Source organism: Danio rerio, chromosome 15, assembly GCF_049306965.1.
Source record: "Danio rerio strain Tuebingen ecotype United States chromosome 15, GRCz12tu, whole genome shotgun sequence".
Classification (NCBI taxonomy): domain Eukaryota; kingdom Metazoa; phylum Chordata; class Actinopteri; order Cypriniformes; family Danionidae; genus Danio; species Danio rerio.
Window position 1 is genome coordinate 47,402,261 of NC_133190.1, and position 27,757 is coordinate 47,430,017.

The window sequence follows — 27,757 nt, forward strand, 5'->3', positions numbered from 1 at the left end:
CTGTTATTTATTTGTTTGGTGCCAAAACAATAAAATGAATTTGTCTGAAAAAATGTTATGCCTTCTATTTTTAAATAACAGCTAAGAATACTGATTAATTTTAGTAACACTACAATAACTATATATGACATACTATTAATGTGTATGCAGTATAATGCTGTGATTTGTAACACTACAATACAGTAATTAACTCTACACAGTTTCCAGTTAGTTACCACTGCTGCTCTATTACAGTAATTAACTGGCAACACTGTTGCCAGCCACTCACTGTAATGGTTCAGTTACAGTAGAAAACTGGCAACACTGTTGCCAGCCACTCACTGTAATGGTTCAGTTACAGTAATTAACTGGCAACACTGTTGCCAGTTACTTACTGTAACCGAACTTTTACAGTGAGTAGCTGGCAACAGTGTTGCCAGTATTCTACTGTAAAAAACCCCGGTAAGGTCTAACAGTGTGGTTTATGGCAGTGGTTCTCAGTCTTCATCAATGCAGCACCCTGCTATGTGTGCTTTGTGTGTCTTTGTTACCGTACTGGGGTGGGTTTCCCAAACAACAACATAACTCACGGCTGAACTATCATGGTACGATGCATTGTTTCGGAAAAGAACGACGTAGTGACGAGTATTTCCCAAAACGCATAGTTTCTCTGTCGCAGATCCATCGCTTGAACCATGTAAGTTATAACCCTTATTGCTTGCCTTTATTTCCTATTATTTATAAACTTCTCGTATGTTATACTTTTATAATGGCCATTATTGATTATTAAAACTGATATTCAGCAAAAGAGAGGGCTTGTTTCGTATTTTTTATGAAAATGCAGTGATGTTATAGGCTCCATTTTGATATAAATATGCATACAGTGAAGATGACGCTTATATATGCAGCACGACGCCTCAACATTTCTGCTGTCTGTTAAGTCGGTAATATCAAAATGAAAATAGCAGTTCCATCATGTTTTTATTTTATTATTAAGATAAAGTGAAACAATGTGGCCAGAATGATGTGAATAAGGTTATATAGGACGCTGTTCTCTTTGAAGATTTACCGACATGTCCTCGGGAGTTTGTTTTCCATATCAAATTTGCAAAGTCTGAACTTACAAGAAGAGGATGCAGGACTGTGTGTGTAGGCTACTTAATGTTTAGGAAAAGCCCCAATCAGAGAGGGGAATGAACGCCTCCGTTTTCAGATGTCTCAGTTTTCCCCCATCCACAATGAGATGGAGCAGCAGTGTTTTAGAATGAAAATGGCCTCTCAAGGGTTTACAAAACACTCCGTTTTTTTTCAGAATCAGAAAGCTTTATTGGCAGATAGGTTTGCACATATGAGGAATTTGTTTTCGGCGCTCGTAAACACCGTAGCAAAACCTATGCGTTTTCAAACTAAAACGCAGGTCCCACTTTATATTAAGTGGCCTTAACTAATATGTACTTATACAGGAATTAATAGTTTGTTACAAAGTACTTATTGTGTAAATACATGTATTTACTGTGTACTTATGCTTAATTAAATACATGTATGTAATTACATCTTAACTTTTGTAATTACATTTGTAAATACACTGTTGACCATCCCTTACACCTTAACCCACCCTTAAACCTACCCATACCACCAAACCTGTCCATAACCCAACCTCTATCCCAACTCAAGAGCACCACAAGTGTTCTCCAATACATTATAAACACAGTAAGTACATTGTATTTATTTTTTGGTGTAAGTACATAGTAGTTAAGGACACTTAATATAAAGTGGGACCAAAACGCATTAGTGTTGTAACGAACAAACGTTACATGCTTTAATTGTTGTTTTAGCTTCTTGTGATGTGAGAAGCACTGGTTGCAATATTACTACAGGCCACTAGGTGGCACTAGAGGGGAGTGGGAACTGGATATATTCCAGTTCACCATAGAGCAAGTGAGTCGTGTTTGGTAGAGGGAACCACATGGTAAACTTAGGCTACCGACCCACTCCGGCTCTGATTGTTTTGAGAACATTATTGTTGCTGCTCAAATGTGAGTATTGAATAAGTTTTAAGTTTGAAAAGTATTTTCAATATTTAGTTGTGATTTGCCCTATGTTTATTTCTTATGTAGACAGGACCTGTTGTCCTAGAGATGTTCAGATGAGGTGTTTGTTGGTGCTTTCAACATTCTTTATGCTTCTCATTGGCGAGTGAACTATATGTGTACAATTGGAACGACGGTCAGTGACTCTTAAATTCCTCATCGTACTACAGTTTTCCCAGTGTGAGGAAGTGGATATTATTGCATCGCACTCAAATCCGTCTACGCAACATTCACCCAACCATCTATATCATTTACACAGACTGTTTACATTCAATGACTGCTTGGTTTTGGATATTGATTACTTTTGTTTGTGTGGACTATATACTATATACACATGTAGAGAAATTAAACGAGAAGGAAAAAGGGTAGAACAGGCTTGTGAAGTTTATTTTAATTTCAGTATGCGTGAAATAAAAATTCTGTGAACTCCCTCAGTGTAACATCTTGCATGCATAGAGGTGGTGTAACAGTGTAAACAGGGCCTTAGAGCACAGTGAATGGGAGAGTACAACAAATATTTACTTTACAATACTTTTTACAAAACAATAAAAGAAAAACTCCATGATGGTGAATCAAGACTTTCAGAAAGAGGGCAAACATAGTGTGAAACTGATAACGGCAGCCAGAGGAGAGAATAATGTCAAATTTAGTCTCAGCCCCAAAGACGCTGCATTAAAACACCTTGTGTAAGCGGTAGAGATGCGCGGTTGGCGGTTATAGCCGCGGACTCCGCGGATAAACCGCGGATCGGGCGGATGACGTTACGAAAAAATAATATTTTAATTAAATTCGGGCGGGTGGCGGGCGGTTGTACTGTTTTTGTACACATAGCTGGCGCACCAACGAAAAAGCCTAGGACTGACTTCACAGAATGGGAGGAGGAATCGGATACACTAATTCTGGATGAAGTACAGAAGTATTCCTCTACAAACTTCCGTATAGACGGATCAGCAGAGGAAAATCTACTTTCCTTTAGGGAGAAATAAGGCCAGACATTCCCACGACTGCAGCACCTTTCCAAGAGAATTATATGCATTTCAGGAACAAGTGCTGCGAGCGAGCGCTCCTTCAGTGCAGCAGGGCGCATTAGTGGCTATGCAGGCGCTCCCGTCTGAATCCTGACACTGTCATACATGCACTTAGCCTGGTCAGACTTTATGTTCGCTCAAAGAGGGATGGCAAATCTATTTTTCTAATTTAATTTCTAATTGTGGGGGTGACTGAACCTATAAGGCTAAGGCACGATATGACGTTTTTATTAAAAAAATTTTCAACTGTTTGCCAAAGCATGCGACTATAGCCTATGCCTACATTAAGATATTTATGTTAATATTTTTTTACTGCCTGTTGTTTCTTTTGGCATATAAAATAGGTATTGTCTGATAGAAATATCAATAAAGGTTCATCTTGTCGCAGAATGGTGTTCTTTCCGATTTCTACAAGCTCAATAACATCCACAGCAAAAAATAAAAAATAATAAATAAAAAAATAGTCGAAAAACTGTGCCCATTAATTAGATGTGCAAGGCAATCAGGTACGTTTTTGGGGTTGCTATGGACAACTACAAATGTAAACATTATTAGGCTATAATGTAAATGACTTATTATTCTATCTATTTATTAAAAAATTAAGTGAAATAGGCATTTAGTAGTAGGCTAAATAGCAAATGATGTGTCAATGCGTTTTCTATTAGGCTACAATAAAAAAAAGTTGTATAGTACAGTGCGTTTAATTTAGGCTATTTATTTACTTTTGTCCCTGTGCGCCGATTGGAGACGGAGTTCACTGCTGATATTCTGAGAGCTCGGGCGCTTCTCATTTCTTATTTGTACATCCTCGTTTCCTTTCCTTGCTTTCTTTCCTCTTGTTTCCACCCCACCGGGATAACGGTACGAGGGAAGGACGCAAGGAAAAGAAGGACCGAGGAATCGAATCAAGTGAAAAGACACGTCCTCGTATCTTTAGCGTCACTTCAAAGCGTCGTCAATTAATGACTTGCACGTTTGGATTAACTGCATGTCTACATTAAAGTCGTTCTCTATTCTATAATGAGCAATAAAGAAACATTCATTTAATAATAAAAAGGAATAAGCCATTCAAATAAAGAGCCCAATCAGCAGATGGCGGGCGGGTGCGGTTTTAAAAATTGGTCAAAAATGTTACTGCGGATGGATGGCGGACGGATGATGAATTTTGTTATGCGGTTGCGGATGAAATAATAGCCCATCCGCGCATCTCTAGTAAGCGGTCATTCTGAGTTTTTGTTTTTTTTTGTAATTTGATGTAAAGAAGATATAACACACATATTAATAAATATAAATGTTCATGTTTTTTTCATCTACATATTAAAATCTTTGAAAGATTTAAGATGCTGATGACCGTTTAACGAGTCTTGTGAAAAGGATCTATGGTACTAAACGCTGCTTTGTTTACGCTTTGCATGTGTGCATTAGAAGTTCTGTTTCCTTTTATCGAACGAAAAAATAGATGAGTGCCATCTGCTGGTGTGAAAAGACAAATCCTCTCACACCGATGCAGAGCACACGCTCTTGAATCAGTCTGCTGTTGTCCATTTGGTGTGTCCATGTGCAGATTTTCGCTCCAGACGGGACTAGAGATGCGAGCCACTATGAACCGACACCACAGTTTGGTTTCATCTGCGATAGTTGTTTGATATCAGCCTTAAGTAGAGTCCCCATATATCACCAATACCTTTGTGCGTGTGTGTGTGAGTGTAGGTTTGTGCTGGTTCAAATAACAGATATATCACAATGCACAACACAGACAGACCACAGATGACCATGAGCTCTCTCTCTCTCTCGCTCACACACACACACACACACACACAAACACACACATGGAGAAAATGATAATGAAATGGCACCAGCTGTCCTGTGAGTAAACACAGACTGCCTACAGAGACCTGGAGAATCCTCTGTACACAAACCCAGTGTGTGTGAGTGTATGTGTCTGTGGAGCGAGCGGACTGCATGTAAACACTTGCTGTCTCACACTTACTACCTGCTGTTTAAAAGACAGAATTTACAGTCATCTGAATAAGTTAGGACATCCTATTGTCAATTACAGGATTTTCTGTATCAGGGCATAATAAAAAAACCAAATAGGCCTTGTCACGTCAGGTCTAAGTAAATCTATTGCCCCAGCTCTATTTGTGAGTTCACTTTAGTCAACAGGGCTCTGATTTATAACATTTGTGAAGAAACTTTCCTAAAAGTAAATTAATTTTTATATGTGTATTAAAGGGCACCTATGGTGAAAAATCTACTTTTCAAGCTGTTTGAACAGACGTGTGTGTATATATAGTGTATAGACGGTCATATTAGGCTTATATAAACACACACAGTCCTTTTTTTTTTCAATTTAACAACATAAAAACGGTGGACCAATTGGAGCGGTTTTCAGAGCGACCGCAACCTGATGTAGGAGTGCGGTCCCCCCGCCCACCAATATTGATTGACAGGGACGCATCACCATATCCTCAGTTTGTTGTTTCACGTCCGCCGTTTTCAGCGTGTGAGTCAAATCGATGTCACTAAAGGAACACCCTTGCTCTATTTTTAGATATAAGGCTTATTGGACTCAACACAAGATCAACATTCACCACATGATCGCTCTAAAAGGAATTATTGTTTGTAACTTTAGGTAGGTTTGCAAACATGTGAACTTTTCATTGCATCTACCTTAAACTTCAGCCGTTTGCATTTCTCGCAGTCACAGAAGCTCCCTGTGATCTTAACTAGGTGGAGCTGGAAAATGCGAGCGCGTTGCCTACGTGCGCGTCTCTCCATTGGAAATAAAATAACGAACTTGCCTAAAGGTCTCACACTAGAAGCTCCACTCTGCGACATGCAGCGCCATGCATTTTAGAATTCTAAACATAGGTTTCTATCAGGGTACACACAACGGCGCTTCAAGTCGGCAGCTGTCCGCGGCGCCCAGCCACGATTCAGGACACTGTATTTCTGCCGCGCCACAGAGCTCCATCTGAATAGTTTCAATTTAAATAACATCAGATTTGCGTGTCTGGTGTGCCGTGTCTCGGCTCTGAGCATCGCATCTGGTGCGTCAGTCAAAGTTAATTCAGAGTGCGTGGTTATTAGTCTCAGTGTAAGCTCGGCACTTTAAACTAGCACACAGTTGGCTGTAAAGCTACACAAAGACACAAATGATTGTGACCTCTCTGTTTGGTCTGTGTCCGAGTCGTACATGTACGGCTGAATGCTGATCCTCTCACTCCTGCTGCTTCTCTTTGTCTGCCTGTCTGTTGCCAAACAGAGCAGGGGAGGTTTGTTTAAAATTGTAGTGTGCGACCAATTTTTACTGCAAAATGTTCAGCACATGCGCGGATTCGAGAGACATTCACGCAGAATGCATCTCTAAGCTTTTTGTCTGCACTTGAAACGCGAAACGCAGCGCTCAGGAATGGTTTAAAACAGTTGTCATGTCGACTTGCTGCAGTAAACAAATCCAAGTCCGTAATACTTGCCCCGCCTTCGCACTCTTCTTATTGGCCCACCACTGCTCTAGCACTGAACGCGAATGATTGGTTAATATCAGCTGTCAATCACTCAGTGCCTTCTGGCTTCGCATGACAGAGAGCTACTACCTCTTTAAAATTGTAAAGCGCTGAAGATGAGAATGAAGCTAACATAACACTTGACAGATTTTGTTTTAGAAACCATGGCATCTACAGTTACAAATAATGACACATCTTACTAGTTATACCGTTAACACGTTAATTCAAACAGTGTGTGCAGGGCCGGTGAGCGCTCCGTGTATGCTTTGGTCTCCCAGTTATGTTATAAAAATCTATTTGCTTGTGATAACGGGATTTTGTTGAGACTCATTTTCCTCACGCTTGCATATAACATTATATATGATTTTTTTTTTTTGCTTGTTAGTTTGATTAGTGTTGATTTCAAATACAATCAATTTGTTTGTATAAAACTTGTAGTAACGGTGCTCATAATTGGTGGGTGTGACTAAATTTTGGCTGATGCGCCTAAATTTTTAAAGTTAGGAGCACCGGTGCTACCAAGCAAAAAGGTTCATTTCGAGCCCTGGATAGTGTTAGCTGGAAGCCCGGCTAGTAGAGAGTTGCAATAGTCCAGTCTGGAGAAAACAAGAGCTTGAACAAGGAGTTGAGCTGCTCAGATGTTCAGATAGGAAGGGTCGGACCTTTCAGATGTTAAAGAGTGCAAATCTGCAAGATCAGTTCTAGAAATGTGGTCAGAGAAGTTTAGTTGGTCATCAATAGGTTTCATATTTTTAATGAAAATGAAAGGAGGCAGTGATGTTATGGGCTCTGTTTTGTTATAAATATGCATACAATGAAGATGACAGTCATATAAATAGGGAGCTATACTTGACTACTCAACATTATTGCTAATGAGGTTATACAGTACATTGTTCCCTTTGAAGATTTACCCGACGTGTCCTCAGGAGTTTGTTTTCTATATCAAATTTGAGAAGTCTGAACTTACAAGGAGAAGGAGCAAGCTTTGTGTACTTAATATTAAGCAATACACCCCAATCAGATGGGACGTATTTGCAGCCCCGCCTCCATTTTCAGATGTCTCCGTTTTCCCCTATCCACACTAGCAGGAGCAACAGCGTTTTAAAATGAAAACGGCCTCAGTTTTTTGTTCTTGAAAACTCCAGGCATAGTCTGGACGGATGTCATAACTGTAGCAAAACTAAAACATATTAGTGTAAGTCAGGGCTCTGGCTGGGCCATTCAAGAACAGTCACAAATTAGTTGTCTTTTGTCGGAGGGAGTTTGAATACTTTCCATACCCACTGTATGTTCACTTGGAGTTTACTTACAGCTGCGCACATTCTCCTGTCAGGTTTTTTTTATAGATCACAGCTTTTTGCAATTGTGTAGCAACTTTTCTAAAAGTGAACATAAACCCAAATAAATTTGGGTTGCAATATTTGTAATATTGTAATATTTATTAATGATTACAACTCACTGTGATTTAAAGAAAGTAAATTATGTTGATATTTAAGGTAAATGTTCACTTAGTTTACTTGCAGCTGCGCACAATGAAAAGTGGCGTACATACAATTTTCTTCCCTGTATTGTACAGAAGCCACAATTTTAAGAAAGATCCCACATCTCAATCCACCAGTGCACCTTTTGAATGTGCTGGAAATGAGAGATTCATATCAAACGTGTAGTGGACAAATCTGCACAGCATCCATGAGTACACCCCTTTTGAAAATGGAAAATTGTATCTCTATTATTGTATTATGTAAACGTCAGATAATCTTTCTTTCAATGTTTCTTTTGTTTCTAGAACAGTTCTTTCTGGTTTTAAGTTTGGTTTGAAAGGACATCTCATATAATAATTAATGTGTTCATATGTTCATATGTTCATATTATTAAAATTGTATATTCGCAAATGTACATTTTTTAAAATTCCCCCAAGAGTAGTTGTGTTTAAAGATACAGTTGAAGTCAGAATTATTAGCCCCCCTGAATTATTCTCCGCCGTTAATTTTTTTCCACAATTTCTGTTTAACAGAGAGATTTTTTCAACAGATTTCTAATCATAATAGTTTTAATAACTCATCTCTAATAACTGATTTATTTTATCTTTGCCATGATGACAGAAAATAATAATTGACTAGATAATTTTCAAGACACTTCTACACAGCTTAAAATGACATTTACAGGCTTAACTAGGTTATATAGGTTAACTAGGCAGGTTAGGGTAATTAGGCAAGTAATTGTATAACAATCGTTTGTTCCGTAGACAAGTGGAAAAAAATAGCTTAAAGGGGCTAATAATTTTGACCTCAGTATGTATATATATATTATTTATTTATTTATTTTTAATAAAACAAATTAGACTTTCTCCGGAAGAAAAAATATTATCCGACATACTGTGAAAATTTCCTAAATCTGTTAAACATCATTTGGAAAAAAATAATTCATAGGGTGGCCAATAATTCTGATTTATGTGAAGGCATTAAGAGAGATGAAAAGTCCAAAAGCAAGATATGTATATAATTTATTAGAGGATTTTGGCTTCGTATTTTGAGAACTTCAATACGTATTTCTCTTTACTTATTTTAATTTGTTTCATATTTTATGTAATTATATATTTTTGTTTTATTGTGAATAATTGTGAATGTAAATTGACTTATCTCAGCCTTTTTGTGTAATTTTTTAAGTTATTAATGCCTTTCTGTTAATGTTCAAGCATTGACTATTAAAAAAAAAAAGTTCTCTAATGTCATGGCTCACTATAGTTTAATCAAAATTGCCCAATTGCCTTTTTCTGTAGAAAAAAAATGACAGGAGCAACTACAAAATAGCAAGTGAAAATATTTTAGTTTGGAATTTAGATGGGCTCAGTGGTTAGCACTGTGGCCTCACAACAAGAAGGTCGCTGGTTCGAGTCCTGGCTGGGTCAGTTGGCGTTTCTGTGTGGAGTTTGCATGTTCTTCCCATGTTAGTGTGGGTTTTTCTTCCGGGTGATCTGGTTCCCCCCCAGTCCAAACACATGTGCCATAGGTGAATTAAATTAACTAAACTGGCCATAGCATATGAGTGTGTGTGTGAATATGAGAGTGCATGGGTGTTTCCCAGTTCTGGTTATGACTGGAAGGGAATCCCATAGTAAAACAAGCTGGAATAGTTGGCGGTTCATTCCACTGTGGCAACCCCTGATAAATAAATGACTAGGAAAATGAATTAACTAATTTAAATGAATATTTAATGTAATCAGACCTGCGTGTGTGTGTTGTGATCTTGTTACCGTGGACCAAAATCACAGTACATATTGTAGCTGTATTTCATGCAGTGTTTATAATGGCAGCAGAAATTGGCCCAAGTGTCAAAGCACTAAACTCATGCTGAGCTGATCTGGAAGCAGTTAGTAACGTGTCCATCCAGACCGCCAGATGGTCAGATCCTCTACCAAAATGAGCAGTCCAGTTACTCTGGGTCTCTAACTGGAGATGTTAGCTCAATTGTTTTGTTAACATTTGCATGTCGAGCAGATTCCAGAACTGCTGTAATGACACACCAAATGAAAATACAGACAATCATTATATATTTAAAGTCTGTGTGAACCACAAATTGCTGAGATTTTATTTCTACTATATTGATGTACTGTCAACGTAATCGGAATATTGAGCAGGGGGCGGGGCTTTCTTGAAAGGTTACTAATATACTATGCTTGCTATAGAAACCCTCAGGTTGACATTAACAACTGGAGCTTCTTTCAAATCGAGGAAACAAATGAGCAGACTTTGGTTGAAGATTACCAAAACAAACGTTGTTGTTTTTCACTGGATAAACTTAATTTTTCACCAGAAGAATGTGAGAATGTGACCGTTAGCAAAATAAACATTGTACAGTTTGATGTCAGGTGGACTTTATGAACTGTTGGATGGAGATCTGCTGAGTTTAGTTAACTGACTAACAGAGCTGTGGCAATAAATCCACCTAGAAATGCTTCTGCATTGATTTTAAGATCTATTGATTGATTAGTGAATAAGAAAAAAAAACCTTGAGAGAAACCACACTCAGTTGGGCACGACCATTTTATAGGGCCATGAAACCCCCTCGTTTCAGCAGGGTGTTTTCACACCTCTACTTTGGAAAAAGTCAGAAAAGTGGGCGTGTCCAGCTCTGTTTAGGGGGGAGTGTCGGAGGAAGAAAAGTGGGATGGTGTGAGAGTGTCTATTTGGGCACGCGCAAGTTTCAGAGTCCAAATACACACACACACACACACATACAGGAGAAAGTGATGGTGTTTAACCTACATGGACATCTGTAGTGGAATTATTTGCCAAATTATTAAATGGTGGACTTTAACTGCAGTTTGGCTCTTTCATTCAGGGAATTCATTCATGCCCCTCGCGACTAACGAGATATTTGATTCGAGGAACTGCTCTAAGCGTGTATTTTTCGTGCAATGTTTAATACCGCACGGCGAATGAGAGAAAAAAACCCTCCGCATTTCCCAGAAACTAAGATGCACACAGCAGGTAGCGTAAGAAAGCCGCGTGTGTTATTCCGGTCACTAAATACGGCGAAAACCCTACATGAGGTTAAAGTTTAGTTGTAGTGCAATAGTTTGTTCGATACGAACAAACTGAATAAACAAAGAGCACTGGTCGCTCACTTACCAAATCTGTAGAGACAGGACAATCACCAGCAACTAGAGCCGCGTCTTTATGAAGAGAAGACTACAAGCGAATCCGGATTTCAGCGTTTGCAGATGAGAACAGCTCTCAGGTAATCAATAATCCTCCTTAGACACGTAAGTTATTGTTGTCGAGCGTCGCGTACACTGTTAATCCACACGTGACTCCAGCTGAGCTCTCACAGAGAGAAAATGAAAACAAAACTGAACTGCTGCAAACTATAAAAGCAACACTTCACGCTTGTTTTGCCAACACAACGTGGCGTCTCTGTCATGTAAATACTGTGGAAGTAATGAATATTAATGAAGTTGCACAATAGAGCGCGCTGATTGGTTTGAACCAAGCCTTACTCATGCATTAATGCATCACACTGTAAGACGTAATAAGACTCACTCTGGCTCAGGCGTCCAGTCTGCACGCTGGAATACACGCTATTATGTCATGACCGTGACGCAGCTTCAAAAATTAGTTTCAAACCGGAAGTACGAATTTGCTTGAAATAACGCAAAAACAACCAATTTACACTTTTTAGTGAAATATAGGTGTCCTAATAGTGTTTTTAGCAGTGTGGGACACATATACGACTGTCAACAGCTCAACACATGTGTTTTGGTGTTTCGTGACCATTTTAATTTCTCCGCTGGCCAAAAGTCTTGTGCAGAGCTGCAGTCTCAGCGGTGGAGGCTAAAAGCTGGCCTTAGCGAAGACTCGTCTGTCCCTGGAGCGCCACTGGAATCAGTTGTTCTCCTCCATGACTAGCGCAGCAGCTGCTCAGGATATGGCCTGGTCCCGGATATGGAAAGCTTGGGATCATCTCGTCGCTGGTCTTAGATCGTAATGCATCTGTATATATTTAGCTGCTGTGACGCAAACACATTGATCTCCCCCACACATCATTTACCTGTGTTGTGGCTGCTGTAGACTATGCATAATGTACGGGAGTGCACGTGCATCTTCGGTCCTGTCAGATGTGACGTGCACTCTCATTCCCATACAGCAGAGAGTGTCTGTGTGAACTCCACCATGTGCGATTCAGAGAGCAGAAATATGTAATCACGCGACCATGTAGAGACAGAAATCACATGCCGTTGTGTTAATAAGATATTACATACGGCTATTAAATAATAATAATAATAATTCCTTACATTTATATAGCGCTTTTCTGGGCATAGAACACATAGGGAGGAATCTCCTCATCCACCACCAGTGTGCAGCATCCACATGGATGATGCAACGGCAGCCATTTTGTGCCAGAGCGCACGCCACACACCAGCTGATTTGTGGAGAGGAGACAGAGTGATGATATGCCAATCATGATATGGGGAGGGTTAGGAGGCCATGATGGACAGAGGCCAGTGGGCAGATTTGGCCAGGATGCCATGGTGAAACCCCTACTCTTTTTCGAAGGACATCCTGAGATTTTTAACGACCACAGAGAGTCGGGACCTCGGTTTAACATCTCATCCGAAAGACGGCGCTCACTGAGCAGTATAGCGTCCCCGTCATTATACTGGGGCATTAGGACCCACACAGACCGCAGGTTGGACGCCCCCTGCTGGCCTCACTAACACCACTTCTGGCACCAACCTAGCTTTTCCATGTGGTCTCTCCCATCCAGGTACTAACCAGGCGCAGCCCTGCTTAGCTTCAGCGGCCGACCATGTTAAAGTTGCAGAGAGCTTGCTGCCGGCTAGAGCTACATTAATAAACAAGCTATTTAGCTTGTTTTTTAAAGAAGTTGTGATCTGGTGCCGTGTATAAAATACAATAACTTGACTATAAGGAGGGCAGGAAATGCCGTTAAGAGGGCGGGGAGCTCCCCTAATATTATGGAAGGGGAAACACTGCTTCTGATACCAAATGATCAACTAGAAGTCAAGTTATTATTTTTTGTACCTAAAACGAAGACCATTGTCAGGTAGTGTACTTTCTAGTTTGACTGATGGAAAATTTAGCCAAGGAGTGCACTATTCTATTGATGTGTATATATTAACATTTATTCGTCTGTTGAACCAACTTTCTAATAATAATTAATAATTCCTTACATTTATATTGCGCTTTTCTGGGCACTCAAATCGCTTTACACAATGGGGGGAATCTCCTCAACCACCACCAGTGTGCAGCATCCACCTGGATGACGCGACGGCAGCCATTTTGCTCCAGACCGCACACCAGCTGATTGGTGGAGAGAAGACAGAGTGATGAAGCCAATCATGATATGGGGAGGGTTAGGAGGCCATGATGGACAGAGGCCAGTGGGCAGATTTGGCCAGGATGCCGGGGTTAAACCCCTACTCTTTTTCGAAGGACATCCTGGGATTTTTAACAACCACAGAGAGTCGGGAACTCGTTTAACGTCTCATCCGAAAGACGGCGCTCACTGAGTAGAGTGATATAGAGTCCCCGTCACTATACTGGGGCATTAGGACCCACACAGACCACAGGTTGAGCGCCCCCTGCTGGCCTCACTAACACCACTTCCGGCAGCAACCCAGCTTTCCCATGTGGTCTCCCATCCAGGTACTGACCGGGCGCAGCCCTGCTTAGCTTCTCACCATGTGAGAGTTGCAGAGAGCTAGCTGCCGGCTTCTTGTTTTATTGCGTCGTCGTGTGCAGCCTCACAGCTTCAGTTTGAGATGTAATAAATGAAAGGATATGTTTTCCTCACAGCCCCATCAGGACTGCCGCTGATGCTAACATCTCCAGACAGGCTGGACATTCCCCTGCGATTAGCCGTTTCACATGTGTGCGAGCGAGCGATCGGAGAGGTTTTAGCGGACAGGACAGACAGTTTTACGCAATGCAGAGGTGTGAGGTCAAACTCCAGCCAGAAAAGCAGGCAAAAAAAATAACAAGCAGAACTGATGGAGGGGGGGAAACGTGCTGCATCGTCCTTGGAATCGATGCCAACTGGGATTGAATTAAAGCAGGGAGAGGAGATGCAGATGAGAGAAGAAAGCGGATGCTAGTTGATCCATTAGCTTCTCTTTCTGGCCTTTAAGCAGGAGATCACGGATGGCTGGGTGATTGGCTTGAGGCCCGCGTCGCTCTGGGCTCCAGGAGGAAGAGTTTTTATGCTCTAGTGAGCGCAGGAACAGCGGACCGACAGCAGGAGGAAAATCTCAGACGCTCACTGGGTGAACACGGGCTCCACACCACACAGAGACGAGAGAGAGAGACCACTGGAGAACTGGAGGAAGATGAGGACGCTGACACACACGTACTAGAGCTGCACGATTCTGGTTAAAATAAGAATCTCGAAATTATTATTATTATTATTATTTTTTTTTTGCTTAAAATTAAGATCACGATTCTGTTGATGTCATAAGGGTTAATATGAGTAGCCTGTTATTATTATTGTTATTTCTCAAACAATTGGTGAAACAGCAATAGGCTATGTGTAGGTCTACTGTTGGTTTAAATGCTTGGACTTGGAATGGTGGACTTGAACAGACTTTAAATGTGTCCTGGTCATTAATGCACAGTAAAGTGATGAAGTCAGAATAAAACTATTCATAATTCTGATGTTGATGTTATTATGTTTGCTTACGATCTGTCATTGACAACATCATTAGACCATTTTTTTACCGGTAAAATCAGACATTTGTCATTATCAGATTCCCTCCTGCATATTCAACATTAAAATAGTAAAGAGTAGCTATTAGCGATGGGCGATACCACAATTTTATAATTCAATCCGATACCGATACTTTTTGTGAACATTTTTACGATACCGATATCGATACCACCTGTTATTTAAAATGTTAATGTAATTGTTCTTAATAATGTTTTTAAAAAAATCATTACATTTAAAATATACATACACGCACACACACTGCATACACATACATACTGTATATACACCCTGCACAGATATAAACTTATATTTATTCACCTAATGGTAATGAAAGAGAGTTGATTTATTTATTATTTTATTTATTTATTTTTGTTTGTATTAAATTAATATTATTATACTATATATTATAATACTATACCATTATTTGCAGTGTTTACTATATATATATATATATATATATATATATATATATATATATATATATATATATATTAAACGGAGCAGTGCTCGTAATGTCGAGCGAAAAAAAAGAAAGACAGCTGTGAAACATAACCAGCTTTGTCTTTTTGTAGGAAACACACTTTAGATCTTTTTAGGGTAAGAGGTTTTTGAGTTATTGCCGTCTGTAACTGAATGTGTGTCAGGAAAATCGAAAACAAAACCAACTGAACCGCGCTCATTTCTGGCGCCCCCCTGGATATACAGCAACCTTAGCATTTGCCTAGGGTGCCTATGCCACGGACCGCCCCTGATTTGGCAGAGTGTTGTAAATACTCACCTCCCTCGCGACAGAGCGCATAGGAGATAAATGACGTCAGTACACAATAACCGGTTATGATTATTACTGAACTGATACCTTATTGTCCGTGTCTGCATCGCGTTGCACCGAAGAAACAATTAATTTTGACACCCCTATAGAATATACATATTAATCATCATAAAACTTGATGAAACCACAAATCTCTGATGAAATAGCTTTTTAAAGTGGATGTATGCACGGAAAATATATTCTATGACAAAAGTGAACACATTTAACCAGCAATTATGATATAATTTGAGTCAAATTCACAACAATCTCAATTGAGCTTGTATTAATAGGCTCATATCGATCAGTATAAAACTATGAGATAAAACTGAAGAAGAATCTTAATCTTTGTTATTCCAAGTCATGTTATTATGAGTGTGTTAATGTGAACAATGAGCCTGAAAATAAAGGTACATTAATATTAACAGCAGCACTCTCGCAAAATACCCAGCTGATTCAGTAGTTGATTCATTCGGTGTGATCGGCCTCTTAAGCCTGGTTTATATTTCTGCGTCAAGTGACCGGCGTAACCCACGGCGCATGCAACGTGGGTAGCTGTGCATTTATATTTCTGCGCGCTGTTTCTGTTGGTCTGCATTAACACTTCCGAAATGCTAGTTGTCAGTGAGGTGTAAATGTTCCTTTGTGTCGAGTTTCCTCGCTGCTGTTTTGCTTTTCCTGAACACTTCCTGGATGTACAAGTGGCTCAAAGTCGCTCATTTTGAGGCAGGAACCGGCGGACGTGCAACAACTTTAAATATGAGGTAAACACAAAACAAAACTTTCCATCCGGAGCTCCTTCACGGAACTCCACATTTGTAAACAATCGCTCCAATCGGCTAGCGTCACTCGCGCGGCTCTTGGTCCCGCCCAGACTTGTCAGTGCTACCAAGCCGACCAATCACAGAGCTTGCGCTACGTGTCGTTGCGACGTGTAGTTACATTTTTTGAGAGGTGCACGTCAGTGACGCCGATGGCCACGGCGAAGGGCTATGCGTCAGCGCCGTAGCATACGCCAGCGTTTGACGCAGAAGTATAAATCAGCCTTTATTTTGTAGTCTTTAAAAACAGCAATACTTTCTTTGCATATTAGACCTACCGCTATCTGTAAAAATATTGGTAAAGAAGTATTTTGTTGTTCATTCTTCCTTAAACACATGACATTCAGAGTCAACTTTTCCTTTCTTTTTTGGCCTGACTCATTTTCAGTCATTAATGGTCGAGTGCATCTTAATATCCGAGAGTGTGTTCTAATTCTACTGGTTGCGCTAACTGTACTGCGTGCAGTACTGCCATCACATGGCGTTCACTTGTAATTGCATCACTAATTTACTAATTCTGAAACCAAACCGTTACTCAGAAGCAGCATTTTAAAATGACCTCTGATGAAAGTGTTTAGCGGGCCGCATATGCAGGCCGTAGTTTGGCCTAGATCATTAAAATAAGGCCATTGATGTTTATTGCCACACTTCATAGAAAGATTAAAAATAAAGGAAAATAATTTTACAAGATGATAGCGGGATAGAATTGTAAGATACGGGAGAATCCTTCGAAAAATGAGAAGGTTGAAAGGTATGGCCAACATAGCAGCAGATTCAAAACAAGGCCAATGTTGTCTGTGAAAACCAAATGTGTGCAGAAGTGTCTCAGAAAAAGGCAGTCTATGTAGACTCCAGTGTTTATTTGTGCATCTTACGTTGATCATGATCAGGGCCAGACGGAATCTGCGGACGTTTTTTGCTATTTCTGCTGAGAATTTTGGTAAAAATCTGAGGATTTCTGCGGAACTATTTCGGGAGTATCCAGCGGAGTATCATAACTAAAACCTTAATATACAGTATGAAATAAAAGTAATAAATTGCTGAATAAAAACTGATTAAATTCAGATTTACACATTAACTCAAGTAAATAAACAGAATTAATGATGTGCTAAAAATCTGCAGAAATCTGCGGAAAATCTGCGGAAAATCTGTGGAATTCTGCGCGCGCAGATTCCATGTGGGCCTAATTATGACATCTTATGTGCATCCTTTATAATGCCTCTTAATTGACATCATCTTCAACAGGTCTGGTATGAAAACTCTAACAGCAGATGGCTGCTTCTCACTCAGGGCTGTCTATGCTAAAGAGCTAGAGATGGTCACTAATGGGTGAGACTTTCCCCCTCTGATGACGCGTGCAAAGGGAGAATGTCTAAGTGTTTCTGCAGACTGTTTTATCAAGTGTGATTAAAAATTACAATACAATAAATTTTAACCATTAAAAGCTGGCTATAATCACACACTGTTGCTACACAACTGTAATATTTGCATAGTAGTTGCCCTTTAAAACTTGTTGTGAACACCCATAACTCCTCTTCAGTACAGCTGATAAAGGTGTATGCATGTGTGTGTCTTTACCTCTGTCGGTGTCGTACAGGAACACGAAGCGGCTCCAGTCATAGTGGTCCAGCAGGCTCAGCAGGGCTCCGCGGATGGACGGACGCAGCTGCAGGACGAACTGGGTCTCGCCCTCGGCGGGGAAACTGGGCGTCACCAGAGAGATGTGCAGGGCACTGCAGAACGACGTCAGAGTGTGAACCGAACGCTTGTCATACAGGCCGAATATCGCAAACACTCCTCGTGAATACTGCGAACAGACTGCAGAGAAAGGGAGAGACACAAACAACAAGGGAACACTTCAGTTTAACCAGGAATTCTCACTATTAAAGAACACGTGAAATCAAAACTGACCATATTGATTTTGTTAGCTCACATTGCTTGTTTTGTGGTGAACAATTCATCTGTGCGTGTTGTTAGCAAAAAACAATAGTTTGCCTTTGTAATCTAGAATTAAATCCACTTCGTGTTCGAGTTCGTGTTCAGTTAAATTCTCAGATTAGGCCTGTCTGAGGTAGTGGGCGTGGCTAACATACTTAACCCTTATGTAGGCCTACAGTTCACAATTCATGATGAATAGGCAAGGCAAACTTTATTTTATTTATAGAGCACAATTTTACACAACTGTAGTTGATCCAAAGTGCTTTACAATAAAATAAACTAGACAATAAAACCAAAAAACTGGTATTAAATACAAGGAAATGTATGTTTAAAAGAAATACTAAAATACAAGAAAAAAAATGTAATAATAATAATAATAAATAACATGCAAGCGTCACTCAAGGGCAAGAGAGTAAAAATAAGGCTTTAAGTTAGATTTAAAAGCATCCAATGAAGGAGAAATCCTGAAATCCCAATAATAAACAGTGAATAAACACAAGTACATCTTACTGAACATCATTTATTTTCATCACCAACTATCAGAGTAGAAGAGTTTCTCAAGCAGTTTGTGATGATTTAGGGCTCGAAATTAACCTTTCTGCTTGGTAGCACCGGTTCTCCTATCTTTAAAAATGTAAGCACATCAGCCAAAATTAAGTCGCACTTATAAGCACCGTTACTACAAGTTTTATACAAACATATTTATTGCATTTGAAATCAACGCTAACCAAACTAACAAGCAAAAATTTATATATATGCAAGCGTGAGGAAAATGTGTCTCAACGAAATCCCGTTATCACAAGAAAATTGATTTTTTTAACATAACTGAGTGACCAAAAGAAACACGGAGCACTCACCGGCCCTGCACGCACTATAACTATATAACGATATAACTGTGCTGTTCTCACGGGTGCTGTCTGATATTGCACTGGTGTTTTTGACATATACTGCACCTTATTATATGCATATGTCATGTTCATCACAATACTTTTCATGAGTAGCGATATTAGTTTACTCAGTTTAAGCCGTTTGCGATGGTGTACGTGGTGTTAAATTTGACTTATATCTGCCACTTGCACGGCGGACAGCATCTGGCGATTATATGAAGGATTAAACAGAAGCTCTCGTGTTAAATGTGGCAAAAAGTTACCTGAAAATTCCATCCCACAGACTTTTCATAGCGGACTTGAAGCCAACGGAAGTCTTTTATCCGCTCTTGAAAAAGTGTAGATGGTGGATTACCATTCAGCACATGATCACTAGTAAGATGTGTCATTATTTGTAACTTTAGATGCCATGGTTTCTAAAACTAAATCTGTCAGTGTTTTCTTTATTCTCATCTTCAGCGCTTTACAGTTTTTCGCAGTAGCAGCTCTCTCTCTGTCATCCCAAGCCAGAAGGCATTGACTGAGTGATTGACAGCTGATATTTTAGTGCTAGAGCAGTGGGCCAATAAGAAGAGCGCGAAGGCGGGGCAAGCATTTCAGACTTGGCTTTGTTTACTGCAGCAAGTTGACATGACAACTGTTTTAAACCATTCCTGAACGCTGCGTTTCGCATTTCAAGTGCAGAGATGCTTTCTGCGTGAATGTCTCCTGAATCCACGCATGTGGTGAACATTTTGCAGTAAAAACTGGTCACAATTTTATACACTCGCAAACATGCTCCCAAATATATTTTAAGGTCGCATAGATAAAATTTCAGGCGCATATGCGACCAAAATGGTCGCAATTTCGAGCCCTGTGCATATATATATCTAAACACTTATAACTTGCAAAATGACGAGTAAAATATGTGCTGTCTTTGTGGCAAATAAAATGAATTCTAAAAAGTATTGTTTAAAAATATGTAGAAAAAATCTCCTTTAAACAAAAAACTTGGGAACTATTTGAAAGAGAATGAAAACTTCACATTAGGGCTAATCATTTTGTATTCAGCTGTATATATATATACATATTACATACATATCTTTATCATTTAACGCTCAATAGTAGCTTGATGAAATGCTCATATGTTTTTTTCTTATTCTTTTGATTTTGGGTGTTCTGGAAAGCCTCGGTGAGCTTCAAGGTTCAATAATAAACACGTTGTACCATGTTTTTTTCTGAGCACGAGTGAAAGAAAGAGACTTCAGTAGTCAGTGTGTAATCTTCAAAGGACTCCAGCACATTTAGTTGATACACACACACACACACACACACACACACACACACACACACACACACACACACACACACACACACACACACACACACACACACACACGCGCGCGCAGTCTGTGCTTCTTTGATGTAAGTTTATAACGTTGCGTTTTCTGTCGCTTTCTATGAATGACATACTCTAGTTTTTGGCTGTAGGATCAAACAGACTCTCGGTTCTCTCTTTTATTTGTCACTCAGGTCTTTCTGTCATAACAGTCTCTCTAAACTCACTTTCTCTCACTGCTGGTTTCGTCTGAGCAGAGATGAACATCTCTCTGAAATAACATCCATCCCGCTTTCAGTCACAGGACTTGTAGGTACAATTGCGGCGTATAATATTTTAAAAAAGAAATCTAAATTTGCGCAATGTCTTTCCAGCAGGACTGTGCAGGTAATCAAAATTCAATTTCGGCCTCCAATGATTATGAAAAAAACATTAGTTGACACAAAAGGATGGACGCGTTAAATCCAGCCCTCTTTAGGCAGTCTGCATTTGTTTCTTCCCGATGCTCAGTTGTAAAACAGTGAAATCATGTGACTTTTGTATCATAAGACGCGAGAGTTGTTGTTGTTTTGCTCTCTAAGGGTGTTTTCACACCGGTGGATCGATTCAGTTGTTCCGAAACAGGGATTAAAATTGTTACATTGTTGCTCTTTGTTCTTGGTTCGCTTTCACGCGGCAAACTTTCTAAACGGACCAAAACAGCCAAAACAAGACACGTGTAAGTAAACTCTGCTCACATTGGTCAGAGTGTCAGGGTTTATTTTGCAGAGTCCCGCTCAGCTGTCATGCGCCCCTTACTTAAGTTATGACGATGAGCAGTAAGACAATATAAGCGATGTGAAGACTGGGAGGTTTGGTGGTGTTTGACAGGGTGCGCGCAATGTGTCTGAAGAGCGAGGAGGGATGCGGTGGGGAGGGGTGAGAAGGGTGCGCGATGTATTTGAGGACCGGGAGGTACACGTGCGATTTCCGGGAGATTATCAACTCGTTTGCGGGCATCGGGGAGTCTCTGTGCATTTGCGGGTGACTTGGGATATCTGGAATGACTTTCCGCCCTGCTCATTATTCTCTCTTCATATAGCCGGATGCCTATTACACATCTATAATACACTGTGATATCGCCGGGCTCGGATCGTATCGCTTTCTCACTACAATTGATCCGCTCCAGTTTGTTTCAATCGAGCCGAGACAACCTCATTCAGGCGATCTCGGACTGATTGCTTTGGCGCAGATCCGGGCGTGATTGCTGGATTCACATATGCCACACGAACCGCACTAATTGGGCAAACGAGACAGGTTCCCGAACAAAAGTCTAGGTGTGAAAGCACCCTAACTCCACTGTTGGAGAAAGATGAGTTTAAACAGGGGCTGAAGCCTGTCGCTGAAAACAACCGCAGCATTTATTCTTTCAAGCTGTTACTTCCGAGCTTATCCGAATTCTGTTGCTCGGTTGTGCTTCATTGGTTTATTTAACTACAACTGTTTATTATGTTAAAGGTTTGATACTGATTAGAGATTGAAGTTGCGATGAGGTTTTAAAATGTTCTGAGAAGATCTTTTAAAAGTATTGAAAATGTATTGAAATTACCTTTAGGATTACTGCATATACCCTGTTCAACTATGGATAAAAAGTTTAGAATTTTCTCCCAAAAATTTTCAACCAAAGGACACTTCCATTAACAATGATATGGGGCCCTATTATACACCCGGCGCAAGGCAGAAAGCATTAGTTGTTTGCTAGTTTCAGCTTGGTGCAAGAGTCGTTTTGATGTTTTGCGCCACACTGTCTAAATAGCAAATGCATTTGCGCTCATATGTGCGCCTTTAGGCGTTCTGGTCTAAAAAAGAGGCCTGTTAAGGCGCATTGCTGGCGCGCTGCTATTTTGAGGAACTATGATAAAGTGTTCAACAGACCAGAACAAAGCCGGTCTATTGTCCAGCGCAGATCGTGTTAGTTGTGCGCCTCGCTTACACATTGCTTAATACAGACATGATGTACAACAATGTGCAAATATCTTTACAAATGAAATGAATTTAAATATTAAGGATATATATAGAATATGATACGAATAAATATGATATAAATATAAAGGATTAAAATATTACAAAACATATTATTTTCTAGTTTACGTAAATTTAAAAACCAAACTTTCATGTCTTTTTCATTTCAGGAAGCTTTTTCAGTTTATTCATAAAAATTTGCTTTTGTATAATGTTATTATTATTAGCAGTATTATTTATTATATCCATATTTATATTTGTTTTATTAAAACAAGCTTAGATTTGTCCACCTGTCAGGTTTTAGACCACATGGGGCACAGCATGTGTGTTTGAATATAACTCAGGTTTTTGAGCACATTTCGTTATTATTGTTCATTTATACATTTGCTGGAAATTAGAACTGAATTTAGAAATAGTAACTAAATTAATTATTTACAGGCTAATTGATGTCTGTGCATACAACACGTTTCCCTATACACAAGAGTGAAAGCAAAAGTAAACAATAAAGAGGCTCATCTCTCATTCTCGGGCTGTAGATGCTCGTTTTAACTGTTTTTGTTCAGTTTTTCTACTTAGAAAGTCCGTCATGTAAATAGCAAATGCACCATGGCGCGACGCAGCTGACTCTTAAAGGGAATGGGAGATGAGACTCTGATTGGTTTATTCTCAAAACACACCTGTAACTCATTAAGAGAATAAGCTCAACCCTGTTAGACCATGCGCCACAGCGCAAAGCGCATTTTCCCGTCCTTAAATTAGCAAAAGTGGATTCCTACACTGCCTCATTGCTTTTGCACCCTGCACTTTGCACTTTGTGCATGGATCGTCAAAATAGAGCCCACAGAGTTCCTATCTCTTTAAAAATGAATGAATTAATAATATATCACCTAAATACTTATGATTTTTTCCTAATCAAGCAGCCCTGCTTTCTGCTTTCAGATGCTAATCCTCCATCATCATTTACAGTCTGATTCATCGACAGACCAATTAATGGAAGGACGAAGCGTCTGTCTGGTTATTTATAGACTGAATGCCACTCTCTACTCACAGAAGTAAAAAAATCACCCGTGGCTGGTCACCATGGAGATACAGGCGATAGTTGGCGAAAGTGCTGATGATCAGGATTGACAGGAATGTATGGAGGAAGAATGAGGGATCAATGCTAGTGTTAATCAAACAAACAGACTCTTAATGAAGGAAGAGCACGAGCCACATCGCAGAGACATGAAAACCACACTTCACCGCCTAGCAACCTGCTGACAGCTACTCCTTAGCAACCGCATAGCAGCATCCTGGCAACCATTACATCACCCTGGATCATGGTGGTGAGTTTTGCACAAGTGAACAGCACTCTATCTTGTGTGTTAATGTTACTTTTTTGTTATTTCAGCCCTCACAAAAAAAGTTTGTGGAGAAAGTCATTACATAATTGAGTTTAAATATTCATTCATTCATTTTCTTTTCCGCTTAGTCCCTTTATTCATCAGAGGGTCGCCACAGCAGAATGATCCAACTTATCCAGCACATGTTTTGCACATCGGATACCCTTCCAGCTGCAACCCAGCACTGGGAAACACCCATACACTCTTTCATTCACACTCATACACTACGGACAATTTAGCTTATTCAATTCCCCCATAGTCCATGTGTTACGACTGTGGGCTGTCACCCACACCAACTCGGGAGGAACATGCAAACTCCACATAGAAATGACAAATGACTCAGCTGAAGGCTGATTTATACTTCTGCGTCAAACGTCGGCGTAGGCTACGGCGCTGACGCATAGCCCTTCGCCGTGGCCATCGCCGTCACTGACGTGCACCTCTCAAAAAATGTAACTACACGTCGCAACGACGCGTAGCGTAAGCTCTGTGATTGGTCGGCTTGGTAGCGCTGACGAGTCTGGGCGGGACCGAGAGCCGCGCGAATGGCACGAGCGATTGTTTACAAGTGTGGAGTCCCGTGAAGGAGCTCCGGATGGAAAGTTTTGTTTTGTGTTTACCTCATAGTTAAAGTTGTTGCACGTCCGCTGGTTCCTGCCTCAAAATGAGCGAGTTTGAGTCACTTGTACATCCCGGAAGTGTTCAGGAAAAGCAAAAAAGCAGAGAAGAAACTTGACACAGAGGAACATTTACACCTCACTGCCAACTAGCGTTTCGGAAGTGTTAATGCAGACCGACAGAGACAGCGCGCAGAAGTATAAATGCACAGCCACGCGCGTTGCCTGCGCCGTGGGTTACGCCGGTCACTTGATGCAGAAGTATAAATCAGGCTTGAGGCTCGAACCAGCGACCTTCTTGCTGTTAGGTGATCGTACTACCCACTGTGCCACCGTGACGCCCCAAAACTTAAATTCAAAAAATGTATTTACGTTATATTTACGTTTTAAAATTTTAAAATTCTAAATTTTCAATGGCACAAAAACAAAACAAAATGGAATTAAAATCATTTTGACAAAAAAACACACAAAAAGTGTGTGTGTAAGTATATATATATATATATAACACACACACACACACACACACACACACACATACATACATATTCATACATAGTATTGAAATATATGGCAAACAAAACTTTATTTGAGATGTATTATTTTATGCAAAATGGTAATACATTTATTTCCCAGACATGGGTTGCGGCTGGAAGGGCATCCGCTGTGTAAAAACTTGCTGGATAAGTTGGCGGTTCATTCTGCTGTGGCGACCCCGCATTAATAAAGGGACTAAGCCGACCAGAAAATGAATGAATGAATGAATGAATGAATACATTTACTGTATCAGTAATATATGCAATATTGTTTCTCTCATGATGCTGCACAGTAATCCAAAAATATTCAATTTGTCTTCGTATTCTGTTACAAAAATATATAAAAAACAACCTTCTTAATTTGCCAAGCCCATACATACAAACCCCTGCCAATAACATACTTTGTTTTCACAAACCAGTCAATACTTGAGGGACAGAATAAAGCCTTGTCCTCCATTTTTCTTACATCAGAGTAAACGGAAGTAAACTGGTCTGTGAGAGGCGTTTGATGTGGACTTCAGTCGTGTTTCAGTCTGAATGTTGTCTTGTATATATGTGTGTGTGTGTGTCTGTGAGGAAAGAGATGCTCTGTTTTTACACAGCCTGGAGGTGTCCAGAGTCATGTGTTCTTAAAGGGGAGCTATTATGCAAAATCACATTTATAAGGGGTTTAAACACAGTCGTGAGGCAACAGCGTATGAATATGAGCATCTTCTAATGGTAATGGTTTTTACTGCAGAAATACTTTGATTGACATTCTCCCTTTGTCCGTGACATCAGAGGGGGAAAGCCCCGCCCACTGCTGATCATCTCTAGCTCATTAGCATAGACAGCCCTGAGTCAGAAGCAGCCATCTGCTTTTAGTCTTTTCAAGTCACACCTGCCAATTTTTCTCTGAAAAGTATTTAATATAATACATTTTTATTTTAATTTAACCCCTTTTTGTGCACGTAATTTATTCCTGTGATATTAATCTGCATTTTCAGCACCATTTCTCCAGTTCAATCATATGTCAGATAAGTTGTCGATTCATTCCGCTGTGGCTATTCCTGATTAATAAAGGGACTAAGCTGAAAATGTATGAATGAATTTAGCAAACTGTTATATGCTGATTTGAAACTTTTTCTAATTTTTTTTTTTTGTGAAAAAACGTGATAAATTAAATACATTTTCAAATGTCGCGACAGTGAAATGAGCAGCCGGAGGAAACCCACTCCAAAACGGGGAGAACATGCAAACTCCACACATAAATGGCAACTGACCCAGCCTAGGCACTAACCAGGGACCTTCTTGCTGTGAGGCAACAGCGCTACCCACTGTGCCACCACCATTGGTTTTAACAAACAGAACTTTGAACCTGTAATTTTAATAGAAATAAAAATCAAGAAGAAGCTGAATTAAAGGAAAATATTCAATATGAAAAAGCATCTTTGCTACTGTAGCTGAAAACGCTAAATATAGAAATCTAACATCTTGTACAACATACAGTTGAATTCTGGATTATTAGCCACCCTGAATCATTTTGTTTCTTTTTTTCCCTAATTTCTGTTTAACAGAGAGACGATTTTCTCAACACATTTCTAATCATAATAGTTTTAATAACTCATCCCTAATAACTGATTAATTTTATCTTTGTCATGATGACAGTAAATAATATTTGACTACATATTCTTCAAGACACTTCTATACAACTTAAAGTGACATTTAAAGGTTTAACTAGGTTAATTAGGTTAACTAGGCAGGTTAGGGTAATTAGGCAAGTTATTGTATAATGATGGTTTGTTCTGTAGGTTATTGAGAAAAAATAAAGCTTAAAGGGGCTAATAATATTTACCCTAATATGGTGTTTAAAAAATTAAAAACTGCTTTTATTCTAGCCGAAATAAAACAAGTAAGACTTTCTCCAGAAGAAAAAATATTATCAGACATACTGTGAAAATTTCCTTGCTCTGTTAAACATAATTTAGGAAATATTTTAAAAAGAAAAAAAATTAAAGGGCTAATAATTCTGACTTCAACTGTGTTTATGTTCAATTAATGATTCAACAATTCACAGATAAAACTTCATGTTTCATTATAGCTGCATCCTTTTTGAAAACCCATTCAGTGACGTAACTTTAATAGTTGTTTGCCACCACCTGTTGGTTGAACAATGTAATTGCTACAACATTCACTGGTGTCATGTTCCATTAAACAGTGATTTTTAATCTTTATCATAAACTGTTCTCCCAGTACTGAATTGTTTGTAACTCTAAAGTGCTTTTCCGTCGTATGGTTATGAGCCGTGGTTAATGTGTGACCCTTTGCTTTTAAGCAACCTTTGAAATCCGGTGAAAAAAGCACAACACAGAGGCAGCCTGGGTTGCCAGGTGTGTGCAAAGCACTTGATGTGTAGCTCAAATCCAATCCTGCCTACAATCTTTAGTGCATCATGACTCATGAGACAAATGTTCTCCTCTACGAGAAATCGTAGCCCGAAATCTCGTCACACCCCTAATTATATGTGTGGTATTTTGAGCTGAAACTCCACTACACATTCTAGAGACGTCGGAGACTTGTTTTAAATCTTGTAAATAAGGGGCATAATAGGTCTCTTTCAAGATTGTGTGTGTGTGTGTGTGTG

At 39.6% G+C, this 27,757-nt stretch overlaps 1 protein-coding gene and 2 long non-coding RNA genes across 14 annotated transcripts in view; 2 read left to right on the plus strand and 1 right to left on the minus strand.

Moving 5' to 3' along the window:
* gria4a (glutamate receptor, ionotropic, AMPA 4a) overlaps window positions 1–27,757 on the minus strand; it is a 202,852-nt gene that overhangs the window by 130,233 nt on the left and 44,862 nt on the right. For all 10 annotated transcript variants that reach the window (XR_012390439.1, XR_012390438.1, XR_012390437.1 and 7 more), the window contains 1 exon segment: window positions 18,037–18,276. Coding sequence is in view for 6 of the 10 variants with exons in the window: in XM_068213508.2 (XP_068069609.1) it covers window positions 18,037–18,276 (240 nt within the window). In the remaining 4 variants the exon portion in view is untranslated.
* The window catches only part of LOC141377928 (uncharacterized), a 163,357-nt gene that overhangs the window by 91,121 nt on the left and 44,479 nt on the right, over window positions 1–27,757 (plus strand). For all 3 annotated transcript variants that reach the window (XR_012391109.1, XR_012391110.1, XR_012391111.1), the window contains one exon: window positions 23,542–23,927. This is a non-coding gene — a long non-coding RNA (uncharacterized lncRNA). The remainder of the gene's footprint in view (window positions 1–23,541; window positions 23,928–27,757) is intronic.
* LOC141377930 (uncharacterized) lies at window positions 1,920–4,936 on the plus strand. The gene is made up of 2 exons (XR_012391115.1): window positions 1,920–2,015; window positions 2,097–4,936. It is a non-coding gene; the product is annotated as an uncharacterized lncRNA (long non-coding RNA).